This window comes from Rhagoletis zephyria, unplaced genomic scaffold (genome assembly GCF_001687245.7).
Source record: "Rhagoletis zephyria isolate East Lansing unplaced genomic scaffold, Rhagoletis_zephyria_1.1 Rzeph_scaffold_03317, whole genome shotgun sequence".
NCBI classification, from domain to species: Eukaryota; Metazoa; Arthropoda; class Insecta; order Diptera; family Tephritidae; genus Rhagoletis; species Rhagoletis zephyria.
Window position 1 is genome coordinate 28626 of NW_016160400.1, and position 12086 is coordinate 40711.

Genomic DNA, 12086 nt, shown 5'->3' on the forward strand with positions numbered 1-12086 from the left:
AGGGGGCTTTTGGCCCAAAGAGGCTTAGATCCTACTACTGTTGGTTAGATCCACGCTATGCTTCGTGAGCGCGAAATTGCATTGTCCTTGGGCAATACTCAAGTGAAGATCAGAGCCGTGAGAGGCTGCCCACAGGGAGGGGTCCTTTCTACCTTGCTTTGATCACTTGTTGTGGATGACCTCTTTNCGATTGTGTTTGGAATTGGCAAGTCTCGGAAGAAGCATCGCTCTCGGATCGTCAACACATAGTCTTCGAGATCCAAGGCGATCTGAGCTCCGAGGCTTGACTTTCCAGCCCAAGAAAACTGACTGGGCCCTATTTAAAACCTTAGTAAAGGTTAGGGCAGACTCGTTGCTAACCACCATTGACTCAGTCGACGAAATGGATGTCGCAGCGGATCTGCTTAACAGAGTTCTGTTGGAATCCTTCCATGACAGCACAGTTACTTGTTCCACCTTGATGAAACGTAAGGTTCCCTGGTGGAATGGGGAACTGGATGCTAAGCGTAAAACTTTCAGGAAGATCTTCAACAGGGCCGAAAGGACACATCAGTGGGACGAGTATAAGGCCTGTCTCACTGACTATAACAAGAGTATTAGGCGCTCGAAGAGGGATTCATGGAGGCGACATTGTGGAACAATTGAAACGTTACCTGAAGCCTCGCGTCTGCATAAAATTTTATCAAAGGAGTCTTCCAAAGGGATTGGCCTCCTAAGGAGGCAAGATGGCACCTTTACGAACAATAACAGGGAGACTCTACATCACCTACTTCAAGTGCATCTCCCAGGTTCCTTGGTGGAGCATGATCTGATTACCTCTGTCTCCTCGGAACACAGCTTCCCTAAACTGAGAAGTCAAAGCAGATCTGGCTCCACCTTTGACAAGGACAAGGTACGGCGGGCGGTAGAGTCTTTTGAACCCTTCAAACCAGCGGGTGGTGATGGGATCTTCCCAGCACTACTCCAAAGAAGCATTGAGGATATTATTGATCCCCTGATCTGTATATTTAGGGCTAGTTATTGCTGGGAATACATACCGTATGCTTGGAGGAAGGTGTCCCCAACAGGCCCCTTGACTTAGCTAAGTCATACAGACCTATTAGCTTAACTTCCTTCACCCTCAAAACTTTAGAGAGACTTCTAGACCTCCACATTAGGGAGAGATTTAACACTTTCACTCCCTTACATCACACACAATTCGCGTATGTTAAAGGGAAATCCACGAATTCGCCCTTACATTATCTGGTTAGTAGGATCGAAAGTGCCTTCGAGGCAAAGGAGATCGCTCTGTGTACCTTCTTGGACATCGAGGGGGCTTTTGGCCCAAAGAGGCTTAGATCCTACTACTGTTGGTTAGATCCACGCTATGCTTCGTGAGCGCGAAATTGCATTGTCCTTGGGCAATACTCAAGTGAAGATCAGAGCCGTGAGAGGCTGCCCACAGGGAGGGGTCCTTTCTACCTTGCTTTGATCACTTGTTGTGGATGACCTCTTTATCAGACTACATGAGTGTGGTTACGATGTTGTGGGATACGCAGATGACCTTGCAATTATTGTTACGGGGAAATTCGGCAGTACTGTCTCTGACATTACGTGCGCAGCTCTTCGCGTGGTCTCAAACTGGTGTGCCAATGAGATATAAACCGAACCTTGGTTCGGTCACTCTTGCAGGACAGTACTTGAATATTCCGATGAGGTCAAATATCTGGGGATAACGCTAGATAAGAAACTTAATTGGAACTCCCATCTTGACAGAACGATTGCTAAAGCCACACGAGCCATGTGGGCCTGTAGAAGACTTTTTGGTAGGAAATGGGGGTTGAGCTCAAGGCTGATTGGGTGGCTCTACCGCAGAAGACAATACAAAAAACTGCCATACTTCGCCTTAACAAGCTGCAAAGATTGGCATGTCTATCCGTCACAGGATCTATAAGAACGTGTCCAACTGCGGCTCTAGAGTCGCTCCTGGGATGGACTCCTCTCCATATTTTTATTCAGGAATCAGCATTATTTCGGTTTCAACCGAAACTGTGCATGTATGCTTTATTTCGGTTTTTACCATATGCATTATTTCGGTTTTAAACCGAAACTGTGCATGTATGCATTACTTCGTTTTTTTTCATATGCATTATTTCGCTTTTAAAACGAAAGTATGCATATGCATAATTTCGGTATTTTCTCATATGCATTATTTCGGTTTTCAACCGAAACTGTGCATGTATGCATTACTTCGGGTTTTTCATATGCATTATTTCGGTTTTCAACCGAAACTGTGCATGCATGCATTATTTCGTATGCACAGTTTCCATATGCACAATTTCAGGGTGCCATTTCGATACGATACCATATCGATACTTTTGGCATTCGATACCGATATTTTCTACTCGATAGTTTCAAAACGATATTTTTTGGAATCGAGTACCAGAACCCTAGTATCGAATCGAATGTCATAAACTCACATTCCAACACTGAGGGAAAACCTTTTAGAATAAAAAAACGTGGTCAATTAAAAAAATACGCATATGAAAGAGCACCAACCCAACTCGTTTTAAATTTGAGTATATACGTTATCAAATATGTGGTTGTGAAGTGCACAGATGATTTTTCGTAATTAAGAAGAAAAAAATTAATTTTATGTTCCGTCTGATGGTAATTCAACCCGGACCCTCTCGGCCGCAACCAGTCAAGCGTCTTTGCACACTCAGCTACAGCCATACATGTAAAGGTGTTTTCAAATGTTGAGTTTGAATCAACATCACAGCGCGCGATTAGTGCATTTAGTCTGTTCCAATAGCAGTCCGGTTTACAGGATTTAGTCAGAACTTACAGGAAGTCGTTCCTATTGACATAAAACCTGTAAGTGGGAACACCTTTATAAAAAAAAAAATGCCACAGTTTTGCACAAAGTTTTGAAAGTTAATTTTTACATTTCTGTTGTAATATGAGCTATGTTTTTATAAAAAGTTTGCGAAAAGAAATTAGAATAAAAAACCTTGCATACATGGTGAAAAGTTCTCTGTGTCAATACATTCTCACAATATTTTCAACTCTAATAATGGACTTAGAACTCTAATAATGGATTTATTAAAAAATAATTTTGTTATTTCATTATCGCGTTTTTGAACTCAATAAAATATGTATGCTGATTTGCTAATTATAAATTAATTTAATTTTTAATTTTTTGCATCACAAAAGATTTGAAAATAGACTGAAAAGGACTTGAAAAAGACTCGAAAATGTTTAGAAATACGAATGAAAAATGACTGGGAAAAAACTCGCAAGTGATTTGAATTACAATTGAAAAATGACTCGAAAAAGGCTCACAAAAGCTTACAAATACGCATAAAAATGACTCTCAAAAGATAGAAATGCAACTGAAAAATGACTAACAAAAGACTCGAAAACGATTAGAAATAGAGCTTATTAATTACTCGAGGAAGACTCGAAAGTGTTTAGAAATACGCCTGAAAAGTTATTCGCACGATACTCGGAAATGATTGTAAATACGACTCGAAAAAGTGTCAAAAATGGTCAGAAAAGTGGGTAGTAAAAGACTCGTGAAGAAGAGTCGCGGCCAGGGTACCATTTTCTTTTATGATCAGAATATGAGCGCATTTATGATTATTTTAATCGCGGAGAGGATGCAAAAAATACTCGAATATGATCAATAATTTCAGAAAATGCTGGGTGGGTTCTAAAGGTGGGTTATAGTGTTATTGATTTTTAAGTACATAGTTCAATAAGTGTCATGTTGTGGAATCATTATTGTTTTCAGTTAAATTTGATAAATAAATTGTGCTATGCCTGCAATAAGAAGGTTGAATATCGGTCGGCGCGGTCGTACTGCCAATACAATGAGAAATTATCGGACACGTCAAGTCGATGATGAGCGTACAACTCAAAATGAATTGAATCGACAACGAATGTTGCAAGTACGATTGATGCAGACGCAGGAAGAGGCAGCGCTCGAAATACAGTCGATAGATTAAGAATGAGACGCAATCGGGAGATTGCAAATCGATCAGCTGACAATCGCACCAATCGTAATGCCAGTAATCGACGGCGAAGGCAAAGCTGCGCCCCAACAAATCTGCAACGTGCTGCGTTCCACTACGACTCTACGATTGACTATAGTGCGGAAATATCCATCTCTATGGGATCTATGAGCGTCGTTTGTTCTCATTGTAAGGCAATCAAATTTTGAAATGAAGCCGCCGGATTATGTTGTGCAGGTGGCAAAGTTAAATTACCGGCATTGATTCCTCCACCCGAGCCTTTGCGTTCATTAATATCAGGAATAGGAAGTGATTCGAAACACTTCCTGCAGAATATTCAGACCTACAATAAATGCTTCCAAATGACTTCATTTGGCGCTACGCACATAATAAGAGACAATTTCAATCCGACGTTTAAGATAAGCTCCGGTTAATTTTGAAATAACTTAACCTTCAAAATGGGAACATATGATTGAATTATATAATCAATTCTTATTAGTTAATAGCCGTGTTCTTTTACACACATATTAATCTGCGCTTAAATTTTAATATTCTATTCAATAGTAAAATAAACATGAAAGAAGGAAAAATAATAATTCATTCAGTAGGTAAGGTTAACTCCGCCCACTGATTCCATATGGGTATTTCCATGATTTCGGACGCGACATTAGTACGACTTAAGAGCTAAGTAAATCGTATAGTAATGGAAGTGACTTACAAAAAATTGTGCCGATGGAGAGCACCAGGGTTACATATATGCAAAGCTTAATAGCTGAGAACGATGCAGTCAACTTGAAAAGATTTTCAGTCGTGGATGACCTTTTCGTAGAAATGCCCATATGAATTAACGAGTTCATATATATAATAGCTTTGTGATGCTTAAAAATGGGAGAAAAATAAATAGAAACATCACACATTGGTTTAACGTCTAAATGACAAGTTCAAGGTCAAATTTACCATAGAGCAAACGCAGAAGCTCAGCAACGCTGCGCTCATTATTCCAACACGAAGCGCGAAATTGTCCAACAAAGTGCAAGCATTACTTCATGAGCACAATGAATTGATTAGAATGTTTAAGACGGATCTAGATCGGATGCCGTCTGATAATTATAAGATTGTGATCCGAGCTGACAAAACTCCACCCGAAGAGCATGCAGGTCGATTCAATGCACCGACAATAGCCGATGTGGCTATAGTGATTGTTGGAGAAAACGTGCAATCAAGAGATATTATCCTTGAACGCAGAAGCGACAATTTACAACGAGTGTCAGAGACACACCGGTCGTACGATGCTTTGCAGTATCCATTGTTGTTTTGGCAGGGTGAAGATGGATATCATTTCACAATTAAAATGATAAACCCTTCAACTGGTGAGTAACGTTATAAATTACTGCATAAATCATCCATTATATTCATATTTGTTAAAGTGTAGGCATCGAGTCGAACAAAAAAGTAAGCGCGATGAATTTTTACGCCTATCGAATGATGGTTCGTGAAAATGACGATAACTACCTTCTGAAATGTCGCAAGCTATTTCACCAATATGTCGTTGACATGTACGTTAAAATCGAAACCGAGCGCTTGACTTTTATAAGTTGCGTTCTGAAGAGTACATTCATCTTCGTGATGCAATCAACATAGACGGTAATGCTAATAATGTTGGTCGAATGACGATTTTACCAGCTACGTACATTGGAAGTCCACGCCACATGCATGAATATGCACAAGATGCGATTACATATGTTCGCCTATACGGGCGCCCAGATTTGTTCATTACTTTTACCTGCAATCCCCAATGGAAGGAGGTAAAAGACGTTCTATTTCCGGGCCAATCGTCACTAGACCGTCATGATATAACGACACGTGTTTTTAAACAAAAATTGAAATCACTTATGAATTTAATTGTAATCAGCCGTGTATTTGGCGAGACACGTTGTTGGATGTACTCAGTTGAGTGGCAGAAACGTGGGTTGCCACATGCCCCCATTCTAATTTGGTTAGTTGATAAAATAAGACCCAATGACATTGATGACGTTATTTCAGCAGAAATTCCTGAGGAAGCGGCTGATCCAGGATTGTTTGCAGGGGTAACAAAAAACATGATTCATGGCCCATGCGGACGACTGAAACCCAACTCGCCATGCATGATCGATAGGAAATGTTCAAAGCGATATCCAAGGGCGTTGATTGCTGATATAACCGGAAATGATGGGTATCCGTTGTATCGTCGTCGATCCACTGATTTTAACGGAAAATCTACCACCTTGAAAATAAATGGACAGGATGTTGAAGTCGACAATCGGTGGGTCGTACCTTATTCGCCATTATGGTCTAAGGCGTTTAACGCTCATATCAACGTGGAATACTGCAATTCTGTCAAATCAATTAAGTACATATGCAAATATGTCACAAAAGGACGCGACATGGCGGTTCTCGGTGTTACTGGTACAAATACGAACGACGAATTAACGCAGTACCAATTGGGACGGTATATTAGCAGCAATGAAGCGATATGGCGAATTTTTTCATTTCCCATTCATGAAAGGTATCCTATTGTGGTCCATTTGGCAGTCCACCTCGAAAATGGCCAACGGGTATACTTCACAACGAATAATGCAATTCAGAGGCCAGAAATTTCACCATCTACAAAACAAGTTTATTCGCGACGTGCCGAACCGACCCATTTGCAAGAACGTTGCTTTACGCTGAAATGCCGCGATATTACACGTGGAATCAATCTTCAAAAACATTCCAACGACGCAAACAAGGAACGCCAGTTGCAGGCCATCCGGGTGTCTTTTCAACAGATGCGTTAGGACGCATTTATACAGTGCATCCCAGTAGTGATAAATGCTTTTATTTGCGTTTGTTATTAGTTAATGTTCGTGGACCGACATCGTTCATATCTGTGAGAACAGTGCGCGGCGAAGTGTTTGCAACATATCGTGAAGCATGCCAAAAGATACAATTGCTGGAAAATGATATGCATTGGGAATATACGTTAGCTGATGCAGTACAATCATCTTATCCACATCAACTACGGACGTTATTTGCAATCGTGATATCGACATGTTTTCCTTCAAACCCCATCAATTTATGGGAAAAATTTAAGGACCATTAGACCGAAGATATTTTACATCGAATGCGCTGTGCCACTTTATATCCCCAAATAGAAGTGTCAATGGATGGTTGTTTTATTTACATTAAAGTTTAATACAAATGTATATTTTAGCAATTGTACTGATTTTAAACATTTTTAAATAAGCAAAAGTAATTATTAAGAGAAATTTAATGTTTATCAGACGTAGTAATTAAAAGTTGATTGACTCCGCTAGCGACCCGAATACTACTGGCTTCTCGGCTTTTCTAAGCAGGGTTGCCAAGCGTGACAGCTCGGCCTATCCTGAAGGGAAATCGTCCTCGATTTCTTCGGAGTCGGTTAAATCGTCGTCGAGCTCAGGACTGCTTTCGCACCAAGGTTTAATTTTGCTGGATTCAAAGATGGAGCAGAATTTTCGTGCTTTGATTTGTAAACCCGGTATATCCTCAACCATATATCGGTCTTTATTTAAGATTTTTGCGATGCGATACGGACCTCGGTATTTAGGTATTAGTTTACGCGATTCACCGGTTGCGGGCGGCTCTTGCTCAATAACCACGAGATCGTTTTCTTTAAATACGCGCGGTGTGGCACGTTTTGCGTCAAACCGTTTTTTCTATTTCTGTCTTTCGCGTTCAACATTTTCATTTGCTTGATTTCGCTTATCAACAATATTTACCGGATTTTCGTAATCAGTCGTATCATGATGCACCGCGGCTAGCAATCGGTTGTGTACTATATCGCGAAGGTTGAAATCAAATATAAGTTCATTAGGACTAAAACCGCAGTACTGTTTTTCTGAGAGTTTATAGTCCATTGTAAATTCTTTCGGGTTTTCAGTTGATGTACGCAAAAAGTTCAATATTGTCTGATTCGCGCGCTCGATTTGGCCGTTTGAACGCGGTGTTCGCACAGCAGTTTTAACGTGTTTTATATCGTTTTGTTGGCAGTATAGTTCAAATGTCTTGGAGGTGAAAGCGGTACCTCTATCAGTGATTACTTGCGACGGTAACCCGAAATATGACGTAATTACATTTAACACGGTTATAACATGCGAAGTCTTTGTATCGCGCACTGGTTTAACAATAAAAAATTTAGAAAACGCATCTGATATGGCAAGGATGTAATTGTTGCCTTTTTTACTGCGTACGAATGGACCTAAATGATCCATATGGATTACGCGAAATGGTATCGGTTCGAGACTGTCGTAGTGTAAGTTACCTTCAGTTTTGCCTGAACGTGCTTTTCGGTAACAGCAGTCTATACAAGCGGCTATATAGCTTTTGACATATTTTCGAATTTGCGAAAACCAAAATGTTTGTCGTATGCGTTCAATAGTTTTATCGACGGAAAAATGACCAATTTGATCATGGCACAGTTGAACAACACGCCATCTTACTGCTTTCGGCACCACGAACTTTAGTGCACTATCTTCTTTACGGTATAGTCGATGATTGTGAATTTTATATTCTTTGCGTAACTCAGGTTCACGTGGCGACTTAGTTTTTCCACTCAGAATAGCGATGATTTCGTTTAACACAGGATCTTGCAGTTGCATTGTGTACAACCAGTCGTCTACGTTTGGATCTATCTTCATTACGAACCCAGCTGGTTCAACGTTACCTGCAGGTTGATCTGGTTATCTGCTTAAGGCATCTACGTGAGCTAAAGAGCTTCCAGAACGATGCACGGCCTCAAATTCAATTTCCAGAAGTTTCAGCCACCAACGCGCAATTTTCGACTTCAGTTCTTTGTTGTCGCGAACTTTAGCAACTGCTGAGCAATCAGTAACCAGTCGAAATCTTCTGCCCAACAGGTAGATGCGAAAACGCTCGAGAACCTCGACTACGGCCATCGATTCTAATTCGTAGGAGTGGTAGCGGCTTTCTACATCGGTGCAATGTCTGCTGTAGTATATTACAGGCTTCCAGTTCTTACTGTCTTTCGATTGTAGTAACACACCGGCAAGACCAACGCTGCTTGCATCAGTGTGTACTTCGTGTTGTGCCGTAGAATCAAATAAGGCTAAAACAGGTTCATTCGTCAGTATCTCGATGATTTTAGAAAAAGCGTTTTTCTGTGGTTCGTCCCGAAAAAATTTATTTTCGTTGGCTTTGTGTGTCAAAATCGTAAGGGGTTTCGTTAGCAATGCGTAATTTGGCACAAATTTCCTAAAAAACCTAGTAAGTCCAAGGAATCTTCTTAATTCGGTGATATTCGTCGGTGTTGGGAAATTTCGTATGGCCGATACTTTTCGTGTTTCCGGCGTTATACCATTTTCATTTATGATATGACCCAGATATTCGATCTCGGGTTGCAAAAACTTACATTTCGATAGACGCAGGGTTAATCCAGATTCTCGCAATAAACCGATAAACTTCTGGAGTCATTGCAAACCCTATTCTATTGTACGGGTAGGAATGATGACATCATCGAGGTATGCGAGTACTTCGCCAGGCTTCATTTTAACTATCAGTTTATTCATCACAGCCTGAAACATGGCTGGAGCGTTGACTAAACCAAACGGCATACGATTGTACTCGTAGTGACCGTCTGTTGTTACGAATGCTGTATACTTCTTACAACTTTCACCAATCTCTATCTGGTGGTAACCCATACGCAAATCTAAAGAAGTAAAGAACTTGTTACCTGCTAGTTGCGCATAGTGTTCCTCCATTATTGGCATTGGTCCGTTATTTTGTTCAAACAGCGATAATCAACGTAGAGACGGTGTTCTCCATTACTCTTTTCAACTAGCACGACTGGAGAGGCGTACAGTGAGTCAGACGGACGTATAATGTTGTTTTCAAGCAACTCGTTTATAATACTGGATATGATTTGGACCCAGTTCGGAAAGTTTCTCCGCAAACACTTCGCGATTTGTATTCAATATATTTTTCAGCTTGTTACTTTCGCTTGCATTACCATTTGTTACATTTGTAATATTTAATACTTTTTCGAACTTACATTGACCGCTTTCAATTATGAGACGCGATCCATCACGACACAAACTATCTGTACCCAGCAACACATTCTCACTTAACAAGTCATCGTTTACGACCAACATGTCTGCTTTATATTTTTCGTTATCAATCTCTAACAATGCATTTAGTTTACCGTTACACACAACCTTACCACCTCCAAAACCATTTAGTGTAACATAACATGGGATAACTTCACCCAGCGATTTGCAGAACGTTTCCCGTACGAATGTGCTGGTACTTCCCGGGTCAATAAAAGCGTTTGAATTATGTTCATTAACTTTAATTGGTTTAATTATACCGTTTTCGCAAATTATTTTATTTTCAAGCGTTTTACCAATTGCACGGATATCGTTTTTGGGTTTTTTCGGACAATTTTCGGTTTTGTGATTAGTGCGCAAACACTTCTCGCAACGCTGCTTTTTTTGAGGTTCGGGGCACTTTAATGCGTAGTGACCGAATTTAAGGCAGTTATAGCACTTCACATTTTCAAACGTTTTCGAAACACGATTTTCACTTGGGGTGGTATTCGTACTGTTTTGTGGGAAATTTTTCGGTTTATACTGCGTTACCGGCTTGATTTCGTTAAACACACTGTAGTTGTTAATATCGCGTAACAAGTCATTGCACCGCACATAGTCATTTAATATTCTCCTGCGTAAGTCAACATCATTAATACCGTTTATGATATGAAGGGCGATGGCATTTTCCGACAATCCACCTTTCATACCAAGAGAATACATCTTATAATAGTATTCTTGTGGAGATTCATTCGTCGATCGCTTTTGTCGTGACAACTTAATGTGTATTTCGGCCGTGTTCTCGGAATGCGGAAAATCGTTTAAAAATCGCGAAACAAATTGGGACCATGTCATAAAAATCTCCGGCAGCGAATCAACCCAAAGCTTTGCCGACCCTTGCATCTTTTGCTGCACTGCACATAACAACATACTTTCATCCCACCGGTATGCGTTTTTAAGCATTTCGACCCTTTTAACAAATTCAGTTGCATTCAGTGAAGAATCCGATATGGGATTAAACGATGGTAAAAGGTCTATTATGTCACGTATTTTATAAACCGGATTATAACTATTAATTGGCGGATATGCTTGCTGGGGCGTTTGCAAGTGCGTGAATGGAACTCTATAAGCGTTCATGTTTAGGGATGCAAACGATGCATCGATGTTTCTGAAACATCGATAACATCGTCCAAAAAACCGATGTTTACCATCGATATTTGAAAATTACTCAACATCGTAAAATTGGCGATATATCGATGTCAATTTTAACGATGTTTTAAACATCGACTTTAGTTTCGGTTCAAAATTGCCATTGCGTTCACATCTTTATGTTATATTCTTTGGGCTCTGTCACACGGTCAGTATTTATTGACGTGATCCAAGTATCGCGATATTTATTGACGGTGTAGTATGCAGTATTGATGGATCGTGATCCATATCGCAAAATTTCTAAAAATTTTGAAATCTGGATCGCGGATCGCTATACCGTCAATAAATATTGAACGTGTAGCACTTTCAAAACGCGATCCATACATTTCTTTAGTACATCTTTTACTCTCATAATGTAAACATCGGCTCTGCCTTCACTCTCGGGGCTTAAAATCTTTCAAAACAAATTGAACAAATCTTAAAATAATTGTGGAATGCATTATCTGTAAATTATACGTACAAAATAAAAATATTTTCTTGCGTCATAATAAGCGTTCAGCAAAAAAAATATGCAAATACTGACGCGCTAAATATTGAACATGTAGCATTCGTGCGCGATCCATCAATCCATCAATATGGATCGCGATCCAAATATCGTGATAATTACTGACCGTGGGACAGAGCCCTTTGGGTAAGCGTATTACGGGTGATGGCAGCCCTGCACTTAATAAAAGCAATTGGCAACGTTGAACATAGGCGATTTCCATGACGTAGTTACAGTATTTCAACACGACTTAAGGTGAGTGTAAGTATTATCTGCGCGTAAACAGCAAATCTATTA

At 40.1% G+C, this 12086-nt stretch overlaps 1 protein-coding gene across 1 annotated transcript; it reads left to right on the forward strand.

Moving 5' to 3' along the window:
• Positions 1–5662: 5662 nt before the first annotated feature.
• LOC108368790 (uncharacterized) lies at positions 5663–7116 on the forward strand. The gene is made up of 3 exons (XM_017623710.1): positions 5663–6483; positions 6541–6806; positions 6872–7116. Exons 1-3 carry the CDS (start codon positions 5663–5665, stop codon positions 7114–7116), a joined length of 1332 nt encoding a protein of 443 aa, XP_017479199.1.
• Positions 7117–12086: the final 4970 nt, after the last annotated feature.

Coding starts and splice junctions, on each gene's coding strand:
- LOC108368790 (XM_017623710.1), top strand. CDS start 5,663: ATGACGATTTTACCAGCTACGTACATTGGAAGTCCACGCCACATGCAT. Junction 6,484..6,540: donor ACGCAGTACCAATTGGGACG/GTATATTAGCAG, acceptor CATTCATGAAAG/GTATCCTATTGTGGTCCATT. Junction 6,807..6,871: donor GGTGTCTTTTCAACAGATGC/GTTAGGACGCAT, acceptor GTTTGTTATTAG/TTAATGTTCGTGGACCGACA.